The sequence below is a fragment of the Carassius carassius genome, chromosome 24 (genome assembly GCF_963082965.1).
Source record: "Carassius carassius chromosome 24, fCarCar2.1, whole genome shotgun sequence".
NCBI classification, from domain to species: Eukaryota; Metazoa; Chordata; class Actinopteri; order Cypriniformes; family Cyprinidae; genus Carassius; species Carassius carassius.
The window spans coordinates 16,866,078-16,891,387 of record NC_081778.1 but is presented as its reverse complement, the minus strand read 5'-3'; the positions used below and the strand labels follow the sequence as shown (position 1 = coordinate 16,891,387).

Below are 25,310 nucleotides of genomic sequence, written 5' to 3'. Positions count from 1 at the left end.
TTCGTATCTTCCTATTTCAGTAAGTGTGTATCAGTAGTGGAGTATGTTTAAGAATATGGGACTGGTTCTAAATGTTTTCTGAGTCTCTGTATGCAGCTTTTAGTGTACGTGTGCGTGTATCAGAATTCAAGAGGAGATGATCTCTTCGTTCATGTGCCTCCATCCCTTCTGTGTCTCAACAGATGGAAGATATTCTGTCAAAGAGGGATGGGTTTCAGAGCACAGCACACATTATGGACAGACATTAATGTCCACAATTCAACCTGGAGGCAGGCAGAGCCTTACCTTACCGCACATACCATCTTTACTGCAGTTCTTATTGTCCTTGTCTGTGGCCTCCTCCTCAACCTGACAAAAATATATCAATCAATAAAAGCAAAAAGAGCAAGCAGAGTCTCACTCAGACCTGAAGTACCCACCTCTTTTCTCCATTTGAGCTCACAGAAGACTCTCTCGAAGCACTCGTGCATGTAGTTGAACTAAGAAGAGAACGACATTTTTAGCACCAGGACTCAATGTTTAAATATGTAAAAATTACAAATGTTCAAAATGGAAAGATTTAAGACACAGTCCTAACTGTCGAGCCTTGTGCATGATGCAAGATCACATGGAGCTCGCTTGGGACTCACATATGGAGTGAAGATTTTGACCCAGCGAGGTTTCTTCTCCCCTCGCGCGTACTCAAAACAGAAAGCCATTCCCTCTTCATCCGTGTCCCATCTCTGCATCTCCGACCATTCAAAGGCTATCACCTGATTCTGTTACAACAGAATGGGCAAATCATTTAGAAACAGAAAATTAGCATCCGAACTGTTTTTCTAATGTATAAAAATAAGAAGCATTCACAAGCAACTTTTTACTACATCAAAGTAAGCGCATTTACCTCTAGAGTGCCATCCTCGGTGCACGCATGGAGTTTAAAGTGGTGGATGCTTATCGCTGTAACAACGTGACCTTTCCTACGTGAGTCACAGGAGCAGTGCGGGAAAGTGATCTCATTGTAGCCCTCACAAGTCCTCAGAATACTTAAATACTGCAGAGGGAGAGGGTACAGGAAACACTTGCATTAAGATTCAATCACTTTTCAGTTTGAGATGTACTGCACAATGGGTTATGATGATATCCAATACATTTTATTCCTATTACGCTACTATTCACAATTATGCGGTTGGTAAGACATTTGAATGCTTTTGATAAAAAAATAAAAATAAATGTCTCATGCTCACAAAGACTGCATTTGTTTAAAAAAAAAAAAATACTGTAAAATCAGCAATACTGTCAAAAAGATTACCATTTAAAATTACGGTTTTGTATATCAATACATCTAAACATTAATTTTATTCATGTGATGCAAAACTGAATTTTAAGCATTACTCCAGTCTTCAGAAATCATTCCAACATGCTGATTTATCATTTGATATTAGTAGGAAAGTAAGAAAAGTTGTGTAGCTCAATATTTTTGTAGAAACCACATTCAAAAGAACAGTATTTATTTGAATTCGAAATATTTTCTAACAAATGGCTTTACGGTCACTTTAGGTCATTTAATGCATCTGTGATTAATAACAATATGAATTTCTCAAAGGAAAAAAAACATATCACACCTTTTAAATGGTAGTGTATATTTATATTACATGTGGGCAGTATGAAAATTATACACTACATGTATAATTGTACACACTAAATTAAACACTTAATGTATTAAGAGAGCACTAGATGATGACAAAAGTATACAAAATGTAAAACAGGAAATGAGCATTATACATTAAATATCCCAATTAAAATAATCTAATTGAACAATAATATAAGTTGATAAACTATACATTATGTATCCTTTTTTGCCTCAAGCCAAAATTTAAAATTCTGTCATTTACTCTCTTTAATGTAATTCCAAATAATTCCATTGTTATTTTTTTCTATGGAACCAGAAAAGCTGTCCACAGGATCTCTCATATTCTGTATTTGAAGTCTTCTGAATCCATAAGATAGATTTGTGTGATAAACAGACCATAATTTAAGTATTTAACATTCACTCTTAAATCAGATGTTCAAATCAAACTTCATGAGGTCAAACCTGCTATTAGAGATGTTCCGATACCCTTTTTCTCTTCCCGATACCGATTCCGATACCTGGGCTCAGGGTATCGGCCGATACCGAGTACTGATCCGATACCTGGGTGTGTATCTGTATATACAGCTGTATATACTACTAGCCCTGTGTAAATTTCTAGAATTATTTTATGGTGTGCTCCAGACTTATCCCTTGATAAAACATGAACAAATACATGGTTAACTACTGTATTTATTACAGTATTTTTATTATCTGACATGAATTTGACAGTAATATTATCTAATTTCTTAAGCGAAAAAGAACTTCAAATGCAGCCAAAAATCTAACACCGCAAACTAAAAAAGGTATTTTAGTATTTTAGTTTTACAATATTAGTGTATAAAAAACTGCAACAAATAAGTCTAGGAATATAAAAAATTCTATATTAATCAGATAATCTCTTTACAACAAAACAAGTAAAAAACAAGCAACCGTCTAGGCATAATTATTATTATTAATAGAGACGTATTATTACTACATAGAGACGTAGCTAAATCTACTGTAGGCTACAACAGTAGCTTAATATATTGTCAATTTACTCGCCATGAAGATCTTTGAGTGTCTGTGTTTATGATATGACAGTTTTCTCAAATGAAACGTTAAATTCTCATGAAGTGACGGTTTATGCGTTCATGTCCTCATATAGTGACACACGGCAGAGGCCACAAAACAGCGAGCTCCCGTGCATCTGCGCCCGTCTCCCACAGAGATGTAGACTTTGCAGGAGTAATATTTAAATAGTATTTTGCAGTTTAATATTCACAGACACTAGTATATATATTCGGCTACAGTCTGGAGCCCTGCGCTTAGACTAACACGGAAGCGACTGAACGCAGCTGCGGGTGACGAATATACTCAAACTTACTACCGGTTCTACAGAGACGCTGGTATCATCACATTTTAAAATTTTCAGCACCGTCTTGGTCCCTAGTCGCCGTTTTACTGTCTGGTTGGTCCAGTCTGAAATACTGCTAAACAGCGGACATACTGCTAACCACTGATCTGTAATATAGAAGCGGCTTCACTGTCTGTTGGCAGTTTAGAACGCGATGAGCGATCCAGTCATATATAGATCAGTGCTGCTAACGCGTTTTCATTTCTTCTTCGCTGCTCTAAACAGGGGTTGCTTGTGGCATTACAGCACATCGTCCTGTGTTTGCAATGCATTCTGAGCAGCGAAGAAGAACCGTGCAGCGGTTAGGCAAAGCTAGCGTTCATAACTAGGTCTTGAAAATGGTATCGGATCGGTATATGGGTTCATGTACTCGCCGATGCCGATGCCAGAATTTGTTGTGGTATCGGAGATATTTCCGATACTAGTATCGGAATCGGAACAACTCTACCTGCTATATTTGATATCTAACTTAAGATTCAAAGCTGCCCTTTTGTTTCTACTGAAAACAGGGACATGATGGTAAGTGATGACAGAGTTTTCATTTTTTGATGAGCTATGACTTTAACCCCCAGAGCTCCACCACTCCCTATAACTGCGAATATGCATGGTTTGGAGACTGACCATGGTCATTTTCCTCTGTTCAATGAGCTTTTGGAGCTGGTAGGATTTCTCTCCCACTTTGATGAATCCCTTTTTCACATCATCCAGAGCCTGAGAGAGGACACAAGTAAACATACAGCAGTACATATTGAAAGCACACTGCCACAAACACACATTTGCTTGAAAACACACATGTATGCAGACCTGATGAAAGCAATAGTTGATGGCCAGCTCATTGTCGTTGAGCAGAATCTCTTCTTCTGTGGTGAAGAGCCACTTGCGAAGTGTGAGGCAGGTGCCTGGGATGGCAGATGTATAGTTCTGCACATACAGCTTATGTGGGAACTCATTAGGGGCCAGCTTGCGTGCTAAGAGATCGAGAGAGACAGAGATAGAGAGGTAGATAATCAGTAAGAAACAGGGACAGAGAGAGAAAGTGTAAAAGATGAAGAGTCAAAGTATTTATAGGAAGACTTTATGTACTTCATTCATCATCATATTTCACTTTATATCATGAATATTATATATTTAGATTTAATAGATACTATATAGTTTTAAGGAAAATGTATACTTTTATTCAGCAAGGACTACATTAACCAAATAATCACAGTAAAGACATTTAAATGGTTTCGAAAGATTTTATATTTAAATAAATGCAGTTTGTTGAACTTTTTATTTAAAGAACCCTAAAAAAAATGCATCATGTTATCCATAAAAAAATTAGACAGCAAATCAGTTTTCAACATATAAAATAATATGATAAAATAAGGGATAAAAATAATTAAATGCACCAAATTTCTAAAGGATCATGTGACACTGAAGACTGGAGTAATAGCTTCTGAAAATTCAGCTTTGATATAACATAAATAAATAAAAAAATTAATAAAAATAAAGGAATAAATGTAGCATTGGTGAGTATTAGAGACTTCTTTGAAATAAAATGCTAAAGACAGAGCACACACAAACTAAATGATGGGATAATTTGGGGGGCAATTACAGATTCTACTACAGCAATATTGTGAGACACATCACATTTAATGTGGATGGGGGTTTAAAGATTTGTTAGCATGAATTACTGCCACACACACACACCACACATGCACATTTTGCCTTCATTAAGTTACTGGATAAGAAGGTTAGTAAACAAAGAGGATTGTACAATTCAACAGCCCATGAGCTCCCAAACCCCACACATACAAAGTACAGACAAGAAAAAGTGAGGTACTCGTGTGTTGTGTTGTGTTGTGATACACTAAAGTGTATTTGATTTAAATACATGTATTATAAAAATCTATAAAAACTTGTTTCTGCCTCCGAATAAAAAGGTGATTGTCAAATAGAGCTTAAAAGAAGAACCATTTAAATTCTGAGAAATAAAAAGGCAGCAATTGTGAGAATTTTTTCCATAAAAATCCTAGTCATTATACAAACAAACAAACAAACTATAAAACATAAAATACTATTAACTTCAGCTAGTGACAGAAGCAGTTCTACTAGGGGTAAAATTTCATAAGGCCATCCTTAAAAATATTTTGGTTTGCAGTAACAGTAATTTTTTTTTAAAAAAGGGTCCGTAGGTCGGTCTATATTTTTTTTTTTCAAGTTTCAATGTAAAAAAAAAAAGTAAATTTTTGTGATGGTGATGACGTCGGTATGAATTTAAACAAATTAGCATATCGTGACGTCACTGACTGGGTCTTCAACCCGTGCCTTCGGGCGCATCATTGCAAACCTCATTTTGATGCAGGCTATATAGACCACAAACAAATTTAAATCTTTGTCAAAAACATGTTTATTGCATGAATTTCAGGTGAGAAAAAAAAATTAGGTACTATTTTACTTGCATCCACCGCTACGTATCAATGCAACCTACAAATGAGAGAACGTTTACTTTGCTTTCTTGGGTTGTCACTTTTGTGAAAGAAATCCTGTTTGATTTGAGTGACGAGTGTTCATTGAATCGAATGTAAAATCGATTTTGCATGTCTAAAGTTTTATACGGCAAATAACACCAAATATAGGTAAATCCACGGAGGCAGGAGGAATGTAAAGATTCAATATATTGGTAAAGACCAATATTTCTGATGATTTATTGGCGTGAAGTTACGTGCAAAATGACAAACAGGATTGCAACATTTTCGAAAAACAATAAGCAGAGTGGACTGCCATAATGCAAAACATTTACTACAGGCTTCAACATGGCTGTGTTTACGATTAAATTTCAACAACAACAAAAAAAAGTCGCATAGGCGATTTTCTTAGGCTTGCATTAAGGAAGCTGCCTTTATGAGCCCCGGTACGTGTTCCATTATCTCGCCGCGCGCACAGCTGTGTCTACACAACTTTCAAAGGCGGACGAGCTCGACACGCAGTATCTGCTTTCTCATCTTTCACCTCGTGTAGCTATTTTGACAGCCCTAGGCAATTCAAGACCGAAACTGTATGAGACTGAATACCGGCTGAATTCACATTTCTGTTGTAAAAAGAGAAACATTGTGCAGAAGTATTATTTGCTGTTATGCGTGTTTGTCCGAAGCTGCAGTTGCTGTGTGACGCCTGTTCAAAAAAAAAAAAAAAAAAACCTGGACGCGCTCCAAGAAAAGGTCGTTAAAATCATTTTCTTATTTTCGTTTTCGAAACGTGTGTTGGTTGATTCGTGCAATAGATTTTCGAACATAAAGTGACAGTCGACACGGTCACGGTTTTAGACTAGAGAGGAGAAGGGATGGGAAAAGATCTGGGCACAGTTTTTCCAGAACTTTGTGCCAAGTTAAAGAGGTGTCGAGCTGTTTTAATGATTTTTTTTTAGATGTATTATGGTGCCCGAACCCGTTTGACTTTGAACAGTGACCGCGAACATTTAGTTTACTGCAGCCGCAGCCATCATTACCAAGCGCGAACCGTTGACTCTGACAGTGAGTGAGAGTCTGAGACGAAGCGAACGCACAGGCCACAGTGTGACATCCGTGTAGACACAGACGACGTCAAGGGTTTTTTTAAAGAAGATAGCCTTCATTTGTATGTAGGCCAAGGCAATTTATATATTTACAATACTTACTTAAATATAATTAATAGTATTTTATTGCGTTTGTATTAGTTGTTTGAAGAGTAAAAAAATAATTGGTCGGTCTTAACGCAAATTTACAATCGGCAAGTCGGTCGGACTAAAAGCAAAAAAAAAAAATAATTATTGAGTTGGTGCTAAATTGACAGGGTCGGTCGGGTTACGGCAAACAAGAATATTTTTAAGGATGGCCTAACGTCTTAGGATGCATCTAAAAATATGAGTATTAAATGGATTGTTCACCCCAAAAATGAAAATTCAGTCATTATTTACTCACACTCTAGTTGTTCCAAAAGCTCTATTAATTTCATTCTTCTGCTGAACAAAAAAGAGAATATTTTGGAGAATGTGTGTAACCGAACAGTTCCTGGTCCCCACTGACTTCAACAGTTTGAAATAAAAATATTATGAAGGTTAGCAGGACTAAAAAATATTTGGTTGCGAACATACTTCAAAACATGTTCCTTTGTGTTCAGCACAATTTTATTTTAGTCTAGTTCTTACTAAACACAGGCATACAAGACTGTCATTCTGGAAAAAGAGGCAAACTCTTACCAAAGGAGTGGTTAATGACTTCAAACAGAGCAAAATAACTTGCAGTAATGCTGTCCATCCCAATTTTTGTTACAACAGCCTGAAAAAGACAGGTGGAAGAATGCAATGTATGCATCTGGGAACTGTTGCATTTGATATAAAATGTTGCATGATTAAACGTTGTACCTGGTAGACCTGGTCTGTTGTACAATTCTTTCGCACCCGGATCGTAACTGTAGTTTTGTCTGGCATGGCTATCCTTAGCTCCACATCAGAAACACCATTATAATTCTAGGAGGAATGAGAGAGAGTCCTAAAAATACAGTCCAAACAGACAGAGCAGCGCTTCAGGCTGCTTGTCCACCGTGTACTAGAGAAACAGCCCGACAGGTACAGCCTCACACTCACAGCCCAGCAATGGAACATGCAAATGGGTATACAAACAACATCACAACTGCCACATTTTCAAATGCTGCTTTTTCATACCGGTTAAACACAATTTCATAGAATCCACTTAACTTTAACAAAATTTAACCAGACAGATATAAAACCAGACCCATCTGTTTTGGAAAGACAGTCTGTACAGTTTTCTCAAAGTTCTATCATTGCCAGCAGAATGCTACTTAGAGCCGTGATCCTTCGACCTCTCGCGTCTGGAGACGGTAATGTTTTCTCTTGGCTATTGGTTCTAAATACATGCGACTTATAGTCCAGTGCGACTTATATATGTTTTTTTCCTCGTCATGACGTATTTTTGGACTGATGCGACTTATACTTAAGTGTGACTTCTAGTTCGGAAAATACGGTATGTGTGCGCACAGAACTTGGTGTCCTCCCACAAGTTAAGAGATTTTAAACAAATACTTGCAGTTAACCAAATGAAACAATACACATTTTAATGCTATAAAAGTGTGCACATTGAGAGAAATAAACAGCAGATGTTCATGGTAACAACTTCTTTAACTTGAGCAAACGCTGCTAATACACATACATTTGTTATTAAAGTTAATAAATCAAAAACATGAATGTTTTAATGCTATTGAATAAAAAGAAAAGATCCACTCGAAAGTCTCTGCTTATCATGACAGGACCTGGAGTGAGCTGCTTCATAAAAGCAGCGTTGCAATTAAATTAATAGATATGACCATGGAAAATATGTATTGCAAAATCATTGCTTTCTTGCTGTTTCATTTATGTTTTGCAATTCTTTATTTTTGTTTGCAAAAAGCAAATTTATTTTTTCCTCAATACTTTAATTTTCGTTTGCAAAACTAAATTTGTTTGCGTATATATAAGGCGTTATATTGACTCCATACTACTTGGTCTTGGCCCCAAGGTTGAGAACCATCGCTTTAAGGGTAATAATCAAACCCTGCATTCCCAGACAGAGTGGTCATGTGATTACTGAAGATGAACTGCAACAGACATTGCCCACGGTACACTGATACTTCCTGTTTCTGCTTGCAATCACCCTATGAGCACAACCAAAACATACCAAACTGCCATCCTTCATACTACTTTAAGATAAGATCTTTGGATAGATCTGTAGATAAATATAAGTAGGAAAGGCACTGTTTTTCTATCATACATTTGATGTGTCACATATACACTTTGAGAGTCTTGATACACCAGTATTGATGATAACAGTGATATTTTAAATACATTGATATTATGTCAAAAGTACACATATTATTATATTACAGCAAGACCGAAATGGGTTTTTTGGGGCCGATACCGAAGAGTAAAAAGGCAGATATATACTTTGTGTATAAGTTTTGTCACTCTCCCATTTGTGTGTCCAAAGTAACATTTGACCTGTATTATATATATATATATATATATATATTAGGGGTGTAACCGTTTCGGTACGGTGCACGTGTATACCGAATGACCGAATGCAATATTTTGTATGCGGAACATTGGTACATTTTCGTGTTTCTAATAGTGATGGGAAGTTCGGATCATTTTACCGACTCGGACTTTTGAGTCTCGTTCAGCAAAATGAACGAATCTTTTTTCGAGTCATTTCGTTCATTTTAGCAAAATGTAATGAAAATGTTACGTGTTACTTCCCCAACACATCTAGTACTTACGCAAACATTGATCACACTAAAAACAATACAAAACTAACATGCTATAAGATACAGAAAAAAAAAATCATTCTTTACCTGGGTCTTTAGTCTGCGATTAGCTCACCTCATTTCTTATCTGACAAGAAGTCCTCGGGTTTAAGTCATTCCTTAATCACGTGACAGCCCCATACGCAAAACTAACGCAGTCTTGAGCCGGAAAGAGAATTGATTAGTTAATCTCATGAGTCTTTCGGGTCTCGGGTCGAGTTTGACTCGTACCTTAATCACGTGACAGCCCCATACGCAAAACTAACGCAGTCTCGAGCCGGAAAGAGAATTGATTAGTTCATCTCATGAGTCTTTCGGGTCTCGGGTCGAGTTTGACTCATTCCTTAATCACGTGACAGACCCATACGCTATTTCTGACATTTTCTGTCACTGTGTTTTTGTTACTGTTTGTCGAGGATCTGTGGTTTGTTATTATTTTATAAATAAATAAAACCCTGTTATAAATAAAATATTGATTAATTTGTCTTTTTGACTGGTCTATCGGTAAATAAACACTAGGCTATATAATAATATAATAATCCAAGCTTAAAATAAAAAGTATTTATAGACTAGTTTGTCAATTTTTACTCCAATTTTGAGTTTGCTGGTATAATAATTGCTTTTCCTAGTCAGACTTGACATATTGGTGTAATATATGTATAAGAAGATTGCTCAAAAAAGGACATAATGACATATACATTAATAGCAAATAAAATTTTGAATTTGAATTATTAATGTTAGTTTAAAACTTATTATGTTTTGATAATAAGTTATGATAACTATACTTTCATATAGCTTTAACAGTTTTAACCCAGCTCAGAGTGAGGAGGATACTTCAGATCCTGGTGCGACTGCCAGTGCAGGGGCCATGTTTTGGGAAGACTTTGACGAGAGGGTAGCAAGCTTGAGGCCTTCTGCTACCTCTTCTAAGACCTCAGATGCTATAAAGGTGCAGGCCTACCTTGCAGAGCCACTCTTACCCCGCACATCAGACCCTCTGGCCTGGTGGAGGAGTTGTTCACCAGTATACAAAAGCCTTTCTGAAGTCACAAAGACAAGACTTTGCATTGTGGCCACATCTGTGCCATGTGAAAGAATTTTTTCTAAAACTGGGCAGATTATCTCAGATAGAAGAAACAGAATCAGCCCATCCAAGGTCAGGGAGCTTGTTTTTTTTTAATGCAAACATGCCTTAAAGCAAATCCTAAAAATATAGCCACAGTGTGTTATTTATTTTAAAGCTTATTTATTTTTATTTATTTAGAAAAAGACTAGCTTGTTGTGCAATATTTCTGTTGTTGTTGTGATTTTAAAGGTAATTTGTTATTGTTATAAGGCTCCGTAGCTTTAGTATCTCTTAATTTTCATTTATTTTTATTTAAATGGTTTAAAATTATTTGGGGAATAGTTATCCTCTTTGATATAAAGTTTTTATTTTGGCACCAAAGTGTTATTTGTTTTAAAACGTATTCATTTTAAATTATTATATATAAAAAAAAAAAAAGCAAAGCTTGTTGTGCAATATTTAGTTTTTCTTTTTTTTTCTTTTTTTATATTGTACTTTTAAAGTTCATTTGTTAAGGTTATTAGACCCTGTGGCTTTATTATCTTTTAATTTTATTTTTAATTATTTACTTTTTTATTATTTTGATTTATTTTGGAATAGTTGTCCTCTTTGTTACAAAGCTTTTCTGGCACAAAAATAAACAATAAACAACAATTCAAAAGTATGTACACGGTGTTGTTTAATGTTTATAAAGTGTCATAGGTTACAAAAGTATGGTTTATACAAACAATCTGATTTAATAATTACTCTAGCCAATGTTGTCATCACGGGACAAAAGAACGAACAATCCGAAGAACCGAAAGATGAACTAATCAATTATCTTTCCGGCTCAATACTGCATTCTTTTACTGTCTATGGTTCCCTTTCATAGGTCACTTCGATGCTGCGGTGACGTCACCACGTATGGGAACACCTTCGGTGTGACCAATGTCTGAAGCCCTATACCATCCCGCAAATCCTATTGGCCAAATAGCGCGTGGCACCGCCCATGAATGCGTACGCATATATATACCTGGTGCCGCGCGCCATTTACCTCAGATTTCATTCCTTCAGTACGAAGCGAATCTTCTGTTCCCTTTTGTCTCGCGTTCAACAGCGATCATCACGAGCAGTATTCTCCTCTCCGCGGACGCGATGAGTTTCAGGAAGTGCAAAGAGCCGTGTACCAGGTATATCGTCAAGGGGGACACTCATGACAGGTGCGTAGTTTGCCTAGGGCTACACCACGCACAGGCGGCGCTTAGCAGCCTTTCGTCATGCCCCCACTGCGATAGCCTGCGGCTCAGAGTGCTGCGCTCTAGGGTGGATGTGTTCTCCGATGTCGCTGTGTCTAACCCCCGCCACATCACTTCTGCGACTGCCGAGGCACCGCACGAGGTGATAGCTTGGGGTGACACGTGTGACATGGATTTTGAGGACAGCTCAGCGCTGGAATTTTCTCCACATCGCTCGCTCTCCCCTACCCTAGTGCATAGGAAAACATTTATTGACCCTGTCGTCTTTTCCTGTGAGGATTTACAGCCCACACCGGAGGCATGTACTGCCATCTCCATCGGTTGTGACCGCCTTGAGGACGACGTTTTATCCACCGCGGCCTCGGGGTCTGAGGACTTCGCGGCCGACACGAGCCCTCTACCTCCTAGTGGACAGGAGAGGCGTGTTTCCCCCTCCTACAGTGAGCTGTTGGATGTGGTTTCCCGTGCGGTGGGTACATTGGGGCTGGAATGGGAGGTTGAGAAGGCCGAGGCCCAACCTTCTTCGAAGCTGGAAGACCATTTTTTGACAAGTCGTACACCTGCGCAGCTCCGGAGGCCTCTGCCTTTTTTCCAGACCTCCACCAGGAGGTTTCGAGGTCCTGGAAACAGCCGTTTTCGGCGCGGATAACGAACGCTGCAGCTGCGGATTTCGCCACCATTTCTGAGATGGCTGACCATGGCTATGCAGCGATACCGCCGGTGGAAGAGACTCTCGCAGAGCACCTCGCGCCTAATTCGGCCACGGCGTGAAAGTCCCGCCCCCTCCTTCCCTCGAAGGCGTGTCGAGTCACGTCCAGTTTAGTGGGGAAATCCTACGTGGCCGCTGGCCAAGCGGCTGCTTCGCTCCATTCTATGGCGGTCCTCCAGGCCTACCAAGCGGAGCTGTTAAAACGATTGGATGAAGGGGAGGGCATCACACCCGAAGCGGTAAAAGAACTACGGCGGGCAACTGATTTGGCGCTTCGTGCTACCAAACATACTGCTCGAGCAGTGGGCCGTTCCATGGCTGGTCTGATTACGGTTCCCTCGCAAGGATAGGGGCCCTAGAGTTGTTCCACCGGCTCAACGCCAACGAAAAAGGCTGAACCTCGACGGCTAACGCCTCTCGTTCTCGGGCACCGAACAGCAGCACCTGATCCTTTTGCTGCCTGCTCAAACTTTGACTGTTTCGCCGCAAACAGCGCCTCGAACAGCATTGGAGCAAACTGCAACGCCAAACGCTCCCTCAGATACTCTGCGCGATCCAGCTTTCAGAGCTCGAGGGACGCTTCAAGGGGTCTTTCAAGAACGGCCCATCATGACGGCTCGCACAGCCGCCGCTTTTTCACTAGCAGCAGAGCCCGATGTTTAATCTGTTGGCCTAATTCCTGGCCTAAGTCCACGCTTCAGGATTTCGCACAACGAAATGCAACGACTACTATACATATACTTCCCCTGTGCACGAACACCGCAAGTCTTTCGTGCCCGGACATTTCAATGTGTGCGACAGCGTTGCAGGAAACGGACATTTTGAGACCGCTAACATTGTTTCGGGCCGCAAGCGTATCATTCAGTTTCGGAAAGGCCCACCCCCTTTCCGCGGAATTCTTTACACGGTGGTCAGACCGATGGATGTAGCGGTGTTGAGACAGGAAATGTCAGCTCTACTGAGCAAAGGGGCTATAGAAGAAGTACACCCCTCTCAGATGGAGTCAGGGTTTTACCAAAAAAAGACGGCGGATTACGACCCATTCTGGATTTACGCCGTCTGAATCTTGCACCGAGCAAATTCAAGATGTTGACAGTAAAATCTATTTTGTCTCAGATTCAACCAAACGACTGGTTTGTCACGATCGATCTGAAGGATGCGTACTTTCATATTCAGATCATCAAGAGACACAGGAAGTTCCTCAGATTCGCTTTAGAGGGCAAAGCGTATCAGTACCATGTTCTTCCCTTTGGCTTAGCGCTAGCTCCCCGTACATTCTCAAAATGCATGGACGCAGCTCTGGCCCCGTTGCGGCTCCGGGGCGTCCGTGTGTTGAACTATTTGGATGATTGGCTGGTGTTAGCGCAATCGCAGACTCAAGCACACTCTCATCGGGACTTTGTGCTGAATCATTTACAGAGCCTGGGCTTACGCACAAATTTCCAGAAAAGTGTGTTAATCCCCTCTCAACGGATTACCTTTCTGGGAATAGAATTGGACTCTCGTGCGATGACAGCAAAGCTTTCTCTACCGCGCGCTCAATCGATTGCATCATGCGTTCAGCACTTCAGAGCGGGTCACGCTGTAACAGTGAGACTGTGCCTCAGACTGTTAGGTCTAATGGCGGCGGCGCTTCCCGTAGTTCATCTGGGTTTGCTTCACATGCGCCCGTTTCAGTGGTGGACGAAACGACGGAATATTTCACCCCGTTGTCTTCCGCATCGAATGATCTCGGTGACACGGAGGTGTGTGATGTTGTTAAAACGATGGACGTCAGCCGAATTTCTCCGCACCGGGGTTCGGCTGGGGATTTGTGCTTCCCGAGAGACTGTCACAACAGATGCGTCTTTGACCGGTTGGGGGGCTGTTTGTCAGGGGCGCCCAGCCCATGGAGTGTGGACAGCGGCACAACGCAGCTGGCACATAAACAAATTGGAATTACTGGCGGTCTTTCTGTCTCTCCAGTATTTTTCGAGTCTACTGATTGGCCGTCATGTGATTCTCAGAACGGACAACACAGCGGTCGTGTCTTATCTGAATCATCAGGGAGGATTGCCTTCTCGCCCCCTGTGCAGGCTGGCGAGACGTATTCTTCTCTGGTCTCAGAACAAATTTCTGTCGATCCGGGCTGTTCACATCCCCGGACGACTGAACTTCGGCGCGGATTTACTATCCAGACAGGCTTTGGAGCGGGGGGAATAGAGATTTCACCCTCAGACGGTGAATCACCTATGGCGGATTTTCGGGGAAGCGAAAGTGGATTTATTCGCGTCGAGCACGACTACGCATTGCCCGCTATGGTTCTCCCTATGCCCTCCATCACCCCTGGGTTTGGATGCGCTAGCTCACAGCTGGCCCAGGACCAGTTTGTATGCGTTTCCCCCGGTTCGTCTGATCCCAGAAGTATTATTCAGAATACGGCGGGACTGAGTGGGACAGCTGCTGCTGGTGGCTCCGCAATGGCACACACAGCCGTGGTTTGCGGATCTGATCAATCTGTTAGCGGGCTCTCCGTGGGAGATTCCCCTCAGACGGGATTTGTTATCGCAAGCACAAGGACGGATTTGGCATCCGAGGCCAGATCTGTGGAATCTGTGGGCGTGGCCTCTGAGCGGAGTGAGTTGATATGTCCTGGTCTTTCTGCTGAAACCACCGAGACTTTACTAAACTCTAGGGCAGCTTCTACGAGACGCCTTTATGCTTTCAAGTGGAAACTGTTTATGACTTGGTGCGAAACTCATAATGTGGATCCAGTTTACTGCCCAGTGGCTTCAGTACTGGAGTTTCTTCAGGACCGTTTTTCGGATGGAGTGACACCAGCCACCCTGAAGGTTTATGTGGCGGCTATTTCAGCTTACCACGAGTATATAGGTGGTGTCTCAGTGGGTTGTCATCCACTGGTTTCTCGCTTCATACAGGGTGCGCAACGGCTGAGGCCTTTCCGCCCTGAGCGAGTTCCTGCATGGGATTTATCCATTGTGTGGCTTGGTTTGTCACGGCATCCATTTGAGCCCCTGGAAACCGTATCGGATAAAATCCTGACTCTGAATACTCCTCCCTCAAAAGAGTTGGGGATTTGCAGGCTCTCTCTGTCTCGCCCTCGTGCATGGAGTTTGCACCGGGCTCTGTGAAAGTGTTGTTGCGACCTAGGCCTAATTATGTTCCTAAGGTCGCATCCAATCCCTTTCGTTTTCAGCAGGTGGTCCTGGAGGCTTTTTCCCCTGCTGTGGCGGAGTCTGGGGATCTGAGTCTTTGCCCTGTGAGAGCATTTAGGACTTATGTGGATCGTACTGCCCCTTGGCGTAAGTCTGACCAGCTGTTTGTCTGTTTTGGACATAAGAACAAGGGCCATGCAGTTACGAAACAGAGCATGTCCCATTGGCTGGTGGAGGCTATTTCATTGGCCTATGAGGCGCGGGCTCGCTTCGCCCTTAGGAGTTAAAGGCCATTCCACGAGAGCAGTGGCTTCTTTTCAAGCCTTTCTCAGTGGATCCTCTATGGATGATATTTGTGCTGCAGCAGGCTGGTCCTCACCGAGTACTTTTATCAGGTCTTACAGCCTGGATGTGAGGATGGCTCCTGGCTCCCGGGTTCTCTCCGCTTGAGCAGATGCTTCCTTGGATCCCAGCTATCAGGTACGTCAGGCGTTATGGTATAGCATTCCCATACGTGGTGACGTCACCGCAGCATCGAAGTGACCTATGAAAGGGAACATCTCGGTTACGTATGTAACCTTGGTTCCCTGAATAGGGAAAGAGATGCTGCGGTTCTGGCCGTGCCATACCTTGATAGCTTTCTTCTCTTCACTCATGAAATCTGAGGTAAATGGCGCGCGGCACCAGGTATATATATGCGTACGCATGCATGGGCGGTGCCACGCGCTATATGGCCAATAGGATTGGTGGGATGGTATAGGGCTTCAGACATTCGTCACACCGAAGGTGTTCCCATACGTGGTGATGTCACCGCAGCATCTCGTTCCCTATTCAGGGAAGCAAGGTTACATACGTAACCGAGATGTTTTAGCGTATGGGTCTGTCACGTGATTAAGGAATGACTCGACCCGAGGACTCATGAGATGAACTAATCAATTCTCTTTCCGGCTCAGACTGCAATTGGGTTTAGCGTATGTGGCTGAACCAGACCTCTCAAACATAGTCTATTTTGCCGTCAATACTGTTGACGGTTTCCATTATCAGTTGGCTTTATATTTATGCCCAACATGAAGTATATATATTGTTGTCGTGAAGACAAGACCCTGGTCTGTCGGCGCCTCGGCGGCATTCCGTCACACAACTGACACGCAGCAGAAATGCCATGCTCACGCCAAGCAGCCAGTGTGTCACCGGCCTTAGAATCAGCTGCAGGGCCGGATTTGCGCTGAATGCGGAGACTTCCGCCACTTAATATGTTCGTTTGAAAACACGAAAATGTACCTATGTTCCGCAATCAAAATATTGCATTCGGTCATTCGGTACACACGTGCACCGTACCGAAAGCCCTGTACCGAAACAGTCCGGTACGAATACACGAACTCTCGAACACCACTCTCCACTTGCAGTAGCTCCATGGGATCACTAGATCGTCGGCGGCGGACCAAGAATTTAACCACCCATAACTCCCTAACCCTAGGGGCTATCAACACGGGGGTGGTCTTATTTAAAGAGGGCCTTGAGACATACACTTGGCAACATGCAAGATTTGTGTTGATTGCAAGTGATGTCACAGGTAGCGGAGAGTGCAAGTGGCGATTGCAAGTGACATTGTAATTTAGTTTCTTTTTTCTTGTCTTCACCACCTGGCTACTGCTGTAAAATGTTGAAAGATTCAAACAAAAAGTTATCAATAAATAGAACAAAATAAAAAAAATAAAGACTGCAAGTGACGTCGTTAGCGGAAGTGCAAGTGTCTGAGAGTGCAAGTCTGAGAGTGCAAGTGCAAGTCTGCAGCCAGACCCTTCTCAGTTGAATGTCTGCTGTCACCAATTACAAAACAGAAAAAAGACAATGAAGTATGCATGTAGCTACTTCCATCACACAAAATCACAGGCAATGACAGGTGAAAGCAAACGTGGAAGTTTCTTTATGTAAAACAAAAAACAAAAAAAATTTAACATTGTTCTTTTTGTACACTTTATACAGTTTATGGTTACAAACTCTCTCTCAGCTTCACTACACTCATATTTTAGGTGTGATTACTTTTTCCCCAAATTTTCTATAAATATTAAAATATCATTATTGTGAATAATTGTGCCTTTGATAATAATTTAATGAATATAATATCTTGACAGCCGTATTATACACAAAACCTTACCTCATCAGACTCTGACAAAAACTCCTGCATGATGTCACTCTCTCCGATTACCCGAACAGAACATACTGGTTAGATCAAGAGGGAAAGGCCGAGAAACAGAAAGAGAGAAATGTTAGAAAGATCTGTAAACATTTATTTTCCAGATTTTCATCTCACAGCACCTTCCTTTGTTGTCTTCTCTTACCTTTCTCCAAGTATTCCTCCAGCCCTCGCCTGCGAGCGTCTAGCTGTTGCTCAGACAGGGAGAAAGGCCATTTCCCCGGCAGCTTGGGAAACACAAAGTTTCCAAATTCCCTCTTCAGATTCTGATGCAAGATGGCAAACTCCCGATAACGCTTTGAGCACAACTGCCTGCCTGCCATGTACACGTTGTAGACCTGACACAAAAACACAATGCTGTCAAAAATAACCCTGAAATCATCTGGAGAAAAAGCATCAAACCAAACAGAGGCATAAGTGGCCAAGCAGATAAAACACTCACTACAAACTTCTCTCCGTTCTGTTCCATATGTTTGTAGGTGGGCACGGAGATCGGCACGGCCTGCTTGTCGCTGTAGTCATAGCAGGACTGAGATGAGCCATCATCCCCGGGATCAAGGCTGTCCATCTCTGGCTGAGGAACCGACAGGATGGCCAAGACTAACTCTTTCTCTCCTGCTCGGATGAGATCTACCACCTGCTTATGAGTTGCCCCTTCCACATTCACCCCATTTCTGTAGATGGAAGGAAAGAAGAAAGGATCTGGTTACAGAATTAAGCATGTACTCACAGCCAATTACAGTGTGATGTTAACGGATTAATGTTATCAATCTTGTGTTTCCAGTCAATTTTAGAGGGTTATTGTCAGATCTGATATCTCCTAATCCTGAACCACTACTTTGGTGGAGTGCCTGGACCTGGAGCTCCTATTATCTGGCCTAATATTTTCAGGGCTCCACAAGAAGGATGGCCCGCTGGCCCATGGCCATGTGTGAGCATGATTTGGACCAGTTGACAGAACAGATGCTTGCCTTTTCAAGCCAGTACTGTGATGCCACTGAAAATGTTACATTTATTGATCATGTACAAGCATTTTTGCCTTCCAGATTGAAATGTTTGGTTTTCTTGCTGCAATTGTATTTATCTAACTTGTTAACACAGATGTGTTTTTTTTTTCTTTCCAAACTTGCAAAAATGACCAGTGACAATTTGGAAAGCATCAGTGAGAAAGTGTTGAAAACTACAAACCAAATATGCATTTATCAAAGAATTCTTAAAAAAAAATGTAACAATAAGAAATATTTTTTAAACAACAAATCAGGATATTAGAATGATTTCTGAAGGATCAAATGACACGGAGGATTAGAGTAATGATGCTGAAAATTCAGCTTTGCCATCACAGGAATAAATTACATTTTACACTAGAACAGTGTACTGTATTTGTGATCAAATCAATATAGCCTTGTAGAGCATAACATACTTCTTTCAAAATCATTAACAAAAAAAGTAGGTGCCTTTGTACAGTGCATGTATAACCCAATATCATTTTCATTCATACAATTTATAGAAATATAAATAAATATCAAACATAAAAATGCATAGGTAAAAAGAAAAAAAATTTTTTTATATTTTCTTTTGTAAAAATCTGAACTACTAGTCCAACTTATTAGAAAAATAATCCTTATTTTTGAGCTCAAAAATGCTAAAAGTCAGGTTTTATTACAAGAGAGAGTTCTCGGGAGATGACTGAACTGGTCTTACTCAAAGTATTACATTTTCTGCCCTGAAAACCTGAGTGTGACCTCAAAGTCTGTGATCTATGTGGTGTGTGTATGTGTTTGATACAGTTAATACGAAAAGACCCTCATTCTGGCTGTCATGTAGGTTTCAGAGATTATTCAGGGCAGAAAACAAACCCTGCTGAACATGATGTCCAGTTTGCTGAAGAGTTTCCAGCAAATACTTTGCAGGAAGATCTTTGGAACAAAGTACTTAAGAGTTACTCAACAGCAATCAGCAGTGTATTGACATACTCTCTATCTCTCTTTGTCATAGACACTCAAAGAAGCTCTCAGTCAGCCACCCAAAGAAAAACTGAATCAACTAAACACTCACTCTTCCTCCTTACTTACATGCCACTGAATCATAGTTTTGCCCATGGAAGCATTTTGACCATGGCTCCAACCTACAATGTGTCCACACACACCATCTCCCTCTTTTTGACACTCCATTAAACACAAGAGACAGAGCAGACTGACCTGCTTCCAGACAAGCTAAGCCTCCATCATATATTTGACATGACAATCTACAGTACATTTGCCTGTTTATAACACATTAGCACAGATAACTGAGCAATTTAAAGTGATGGGTATCAATACAGGCTTCCAGATTCAATTCCAATTTAAAAACAGTCAATTTAATTCTGATTCCATCGGGTATTTGTTTTTAATTAAATTGTTGTTGCTCAGCAGATTTCTGCAGGCGAAATACAGTCAGTTCAACAGGAATCCAAACAATTGGGAATTCCATTTGAAGGTTAAAGATTTCCCCGTTTCAATTTCACAACATGTTCAGGTTGGTCACACAGATTCGCTACATTTACCAAGAGAAAGCTGCTTGGTTTGGTTTCTCACAGCAGACAATGGGCCTTTTTTGCCCACAAAATTTTACTACAAATTTCACTGATATGATTCAATGCTTTAAATTAAGCAGAGTAGAGTTTCTAACTGATTCAAAGGGGTAACTTGTCATTCTAATTCTGAATAAAAGAACTGGCTTATAAAAGTCATTCTTTGGGAGTCAGGCTCCATTGGTCATGACATGATGTATCTTTATTGATTCACTTAAAAAAGAGATACGAGTCTTTGCTTGTAAACCAGCTGCGCTGGTCATGTTGTATGTTTGTTTATGTATATTAGTATACAAGGAAGACTCAATATAAATGTTGTTTGACAATATTTTGTAGTTCACAGTCATTTTGTTGCTACCATTAAATGCAGATGGCAAACTAAATACATTACAAAATAATTAATTCTAAAATGTAACAACAAGACCCAAACTGTGCAGGTGCATAAATCAGATCAGCAGAAGGCAGGGACTGCCTTTTCATGCAGCCACTGAAAATAAGCAAAATGTAAAGGTTTGCTCTCTTGAAATTGATACCAGGATTGATCAATTGAAGACAAAATGCTTTTAACCAGCCCTTTTGGTTTAGGGGGCTTGTCTCTGAGGGTGCTTTGCAAAACATTGCATTTAATTTGAACAGTGTACTGTGTGCAGATAGAATGTTTTTGGGGACATCTGCAAAACAGAAAGAGTTGGTGATTTAAGCCCTCCTCTCAGTCCTGAGTTTACACTGACTGATGCTGAGCTCTGTCGCCTTCAGTGCAACGGAAACCACTTGTCACCATGACAACCAACTCCAGCATCAGTGAGGTGCCCTGTGAATATTAACATGCAACCGGAACCACTCCAGTAAGATTCGAGACCCAATAACACCAACAAGTAATAAATCGGAACCCAAATATAACCCAGATGTTCCTCCTAAAAGATACCCCTAATGTAGTCCACAGACAAGTCTGCGGTTACATAATCATGCTGCAAATGTTTGAGATCACCATGGTTATAAAAAGGACGTGCCGATCATTCAGAAAGTGTGTGCTATTTTTTACACATTTGTCCAATGTGGTTTATTTCGAATCTGACCCAGTATTGCACAGAACAGTGCACAGTCAGCTACAGCAAGATGAGAGGGAATGAGAGAGCTTGTCTGTTCACGCTGCTGTATGTGACCTGAATCTGCAATGAAAACAAACGCGTCCAAACACAAACCTCTTTATCTAGTGGAAATGAAGCAGCCATTCACGCAGAGACATTCACCGATTCTGCATATGACATGCAGAAACACTGTGTGAAAAGAGATTCTAAAGGGATAGTTTAGCCAGAAATAATAATTTTAAAAAAGCCTGTCAACATTTACTCATACTCATGTTGTTCCAAACATATATGACTCACTTCTAAAGTAACGTAACATAAGGTGTTAGACTATCTGTAACAGTCTCTATTTACTTTCAAGGCATCTTTTTGTTTTTCAATAAAATGAAAGCAAATGGATTGAGAATGCCATTCTGGCTATGATCGCCTTTTGTGGTCTGTGGGAAAAAAAAAAGAAAAAAAGTTGGGTCTGGAACAACATGAGGGCTGGTAGATGATGACATAATTTTTATTTTTGGGTAACTATCTCTTTAAGATCAGGGAGGCTGAAACAGCAGGCTAGATTTATGAAAAAGTCAAATAGATGTCCTTGAAATTCTGAAGTCAGTTTCTAAAAAAAGGAGATTATTCTTATATATTATTATATTCACCAAAAAAACCTAAAGGACATGGGATAATTCTAATATTAGATGTCTGAATGACAAATACTTGTTATAAATACTTAGGCATATGGCTAGATGAAAAATTCGGTTTTAATATACATATTGAAAATCTCTTGAAAAAGCTTAGACCAAAACTGGGTTTCCTCTTTCGTTTAAAGAAATGTTTTCCTTTAGAAGCAAGAAAGAGAATTATTCAAAGTTGTTTCCTCTCCATATTAGATTACGGTGATGTGATCTATATGCATGCAAGTTACAAGTAACATCTCCCCTCTTTAAAAGTTTTAAAAAATCTCTTATTGACCAATTCAAGGGAAACGTGTGTATGTTTTGTTAAGTAGTTTTTGTTGTTATTTTGAGTGCTGGACAAAATTTTATGAAAGATTCTGAATTTTTATGTTTGTATGTTGTTTATGTGAAACTTTCTGTGCTGCCATCTTGGCCAGGAATCCCTGAAAGAAGAGATTTTATATCTCAATGGGACTATACTGGTAAAATAAAGGATAAATAAATAAAAATAAATAAATAAAGCTGGGATGTGCTTAGGATATCAAATCCTGCTGTAAAGAATTGCATTCTGCAGTCCAGGACAAATGTGTCTTCGGGGACATCTGTATGCCATTTAAATAGCGTGCATTTTTATAATATATCGCATTTTTCGTGACTATTAAGAGGATATGCAGTGCTGAAGTGTCAAGGCTGGCCACGTTCAGCTTATTCCTCCAATAAACATCAACTCACTTATTAGCCACATTAGCAGTCGCACTAGATTACAGCGTCTTTTCTCTCTTCCGACGCTTTCAAAACACTGTGGATTTTAATCTCTAGTGTTTAAGACCAAATCTGGCCGCTTTCTGTCTAACAAGGGGATGATGGTGGAGGCGGCCAGCGCTGTAAAGCGAGTCTTATATAAACTTACACTTCAAGAATACGGTCGCCCTTTGAGATTCCGGCTCGGTCTGCCGCGCCGCCCGGTAACACGGCGCTGACGTGCTGCAGCGGGGCGTAAAGTTCTCCGTTGATGCTCCTCAGTTGCCCTCCTTCGCTTACTTGCCCGCGGACGTTGAAGCCATAGCCCGAGTCCGACTTGACGATGCGGACCAGCCGAGGCCCGGAGGTGACCGTGGTCGCGACGATGCCGCCGGCGCAGGTCCCCGAGCTCATGCCGGAGCCGTTGCGAGCCGCCGAGTGAAGCGTGGAAGGACCAGCGGAGCAAGTGCCGTCTCCTTCGACAACATCTGCCATGTTTATTTGAAGAACTCCTGCCTAGTTCCTCCACAGTGGGCTCGGGCGCCGAAGTGCTACATGAGCTTATTGGCTGGCGGAGTGCGTCAGACTCCAGACGGGAAACACTGACGCCAGCCCGCCCCCTGCACGAGACACCGGCTGTGTTCGCAATGCACATTAGCTTACACAGTGCATACTGCCTATTTTTATTTTTATTTTTACGCGTAACTGAAAATTAATTCAATAACTCCACCTTGAATGTTTCCTGCTGTATTCATAGATATTTATATGCTAGAGTTAATGAAATAATCTGAAAACATTGTTGCTATTGTTAAAAATAGACTTCAAACTGTAGGCTATATCAAGCATTTGCTGATGGATCTAAAGATCCTAATACAGGAAGAGCAGGTTTGGCTTTCACTATTCCATCATTAAACACTTCTGTTAATGGGAGAACATCAGATCATTTATCATGATGGCAATAGCAACTGCACTAAAAGTGGATAGAAGAGACTCAAATTTAAAAAGGTTATCTTTGTACAGATTCATATTCGGCATTAAAGTCATTGCATTAATTCACTTTTCACAGTACACAGGGTATAGTAAATGAGATGAGATTTAAGAATATGAACATTATGATAATATTTAGGCCTATGTGGATACCAGCTCATATAGGGGAATAAAGGGTATAAAGGTTGATGGATTAGGAAAACAGGCTTTGGAAAATAAGAAGATCATGAATAGGCCTATCTCACTTAGTAAATATGAAGCAAACGCAGTAATTGTGTGGCAACATAAATGGGATACAGGAAATACAGAACGCCAACTTTATGAAATACAATGATATGGACTTAAAGAAGCACCAAAGAGGAAAATTTTCTAACAAGATTTAGGGTTGGACATACTATGCTGAATAAAACCTTAAAAATAATAAATAAACATCCAACAAGTTTTATGTGAGCACTGTGGAATAGAGGAATCAGTGTGTTATTTGTGTTTGTCGAAATATTAATCAACGAAACAATGAGAAATGAACCTAGAAAGGTGGGAGTGGATGATCTAAAGCTTAAAAATATATTTACTTGTGGATTAGAGAGTTTATTTCTTTATCTTAAGAGAACAGAGTTGATTGAAAGAATTTAGACGTGTTGTTTTTTTAAAATGGCGTTTTCACCGTGACGTTGGTGCTGCCCGATAAGAATGAGAAGAAGCACAGCTGTCGAGGCTGTTCTTACAAATAAATGTGCTAAAACCATTCTTTTAAAAAAATCTTGTTAATAAGGGTTCATATGCTTTATTGCAGAATTGAAGTCAATTAATTAATGAACTTTACATACTGAACAGAACTGAATCAACACTGAGCTGTCTTTAACTGAACAATGATGTAATTTATTGTTGCCATTTACACAAAGTGGAAAACCTATATATTCTAGTTACACCAAGTTCAAATAATGATAAATTCAGTTTAGACTAAAATAACAGTATTTTCTTTAGCAATAGTTAAGTGACAGCTCAATACTGCAGTAGCCTACATTATAAAACAGTATGCAATAACATACTGAGTGTAAATGATCATATTTATTACAAATTATTAAATGGATGCAGCCTAGCCATATCCAATAAGCACTATTTTATTAATGAGGCATTTTATTTAAACATTTCAAATATTTTTTTATTTATTTTTATTGAAAGTAAATGCCTTTTCGATCTGATATTTGATATCTGGTATCTGATATATGATATCTGGGAAGTCTTGGCCTAATGGTTAGAGAGTCGGACTCGCAATCGAAGGGTTTTGAGTTTGAGTCTCGGGCCGGCAGGAATTGTAGGTGGGGGGAGTGCATGTACAGTGCTCTCTCCACCCTCAATACCACGACTGAGGGGCCCTTGAGCAAGTCACCGAACCCCCAACTGCTCCCCGGGCACCGCAGCATAAATGGCTGCCCACTGCTCCGGGTGTGTGCTCACGGTGTGTGTTCACTGCTGTGTGTGTGCACTTTGGATGGGTTAAAAGCAGAGCAGGAATTCCTAGTATGGGTCACCATACTTGGCTGTATGTCACATCATTAATATGTGATGGGAAAA

General features: G+C 40.5%; 1 protein-coding gene across 2 annotated transcripts; it reads right to left on the bottom strand.

Moving 5' to 3' along the window:
- On the bottom strand, positions 1–23,395 carry LOC132102991 (sorting nexin-27-like). 2 transcript variants are annotated; one of them, XM_059507768.1, is made up of 13 exons: positions 22,918–23,395; positions 18,128–18,359; positions 17,831–18,023; positions 17,647–17,711; positions 7,390–7,494; positions 7,225–7,303; positions 3,810–3,973; positions 3,627–3,716; positions 884–1,033; positions 630–758; positions 420–479; positions 286–348; positions 1–194 (listed from the first exon to the last, which is right to left on the bottom strand). In XM_059507768.1, the coding sequence occupies exons 1-13, from the start codon at positions 23,241–23,243 to the stop codon at positions 150–152; spliced, it is 1,701 nt and encodes a 566-aa protein (XP_059363751.1). In that variant the 5' UTR covers positions 23,244–23,395; the 3' UTR covers positions 1–149. The 2 variants fall into 2 exon arrangements, with proteins under 2 accessions (XP_059363751.1, XP_059363750.1); XM_059507767.1 differs by having other exon boundaries at positions 300–348.
- Positions 23,396–25,310: the final 1,915 nt, after the last annotated feature.

Bases quoted from the DNA above. Each gene is read 5' to 3' on its own strand.
- LOC132102991 (XM_059507767.1), bottom strand. From the start codon at position 23,243: ATGGCAGATGTTGTCGAAGGAGACGGCACTTGCTCCGCTGGTCCTTCC. The intron at 18,024-18,127 runs GTGAGTGTTTTA...TTTTTGTGTCAG, and splicing joins AGAACGGAGAGAAGTTTGTA to GTCTACAACGTGTACATGGC. The intron at 480-629 runs GTGAGTCCCAAG...TTCTCTTCTTAG, and splicing joins TCAAAATCTTCACTCCATAT to TTCAACTACATGCACGAGTG.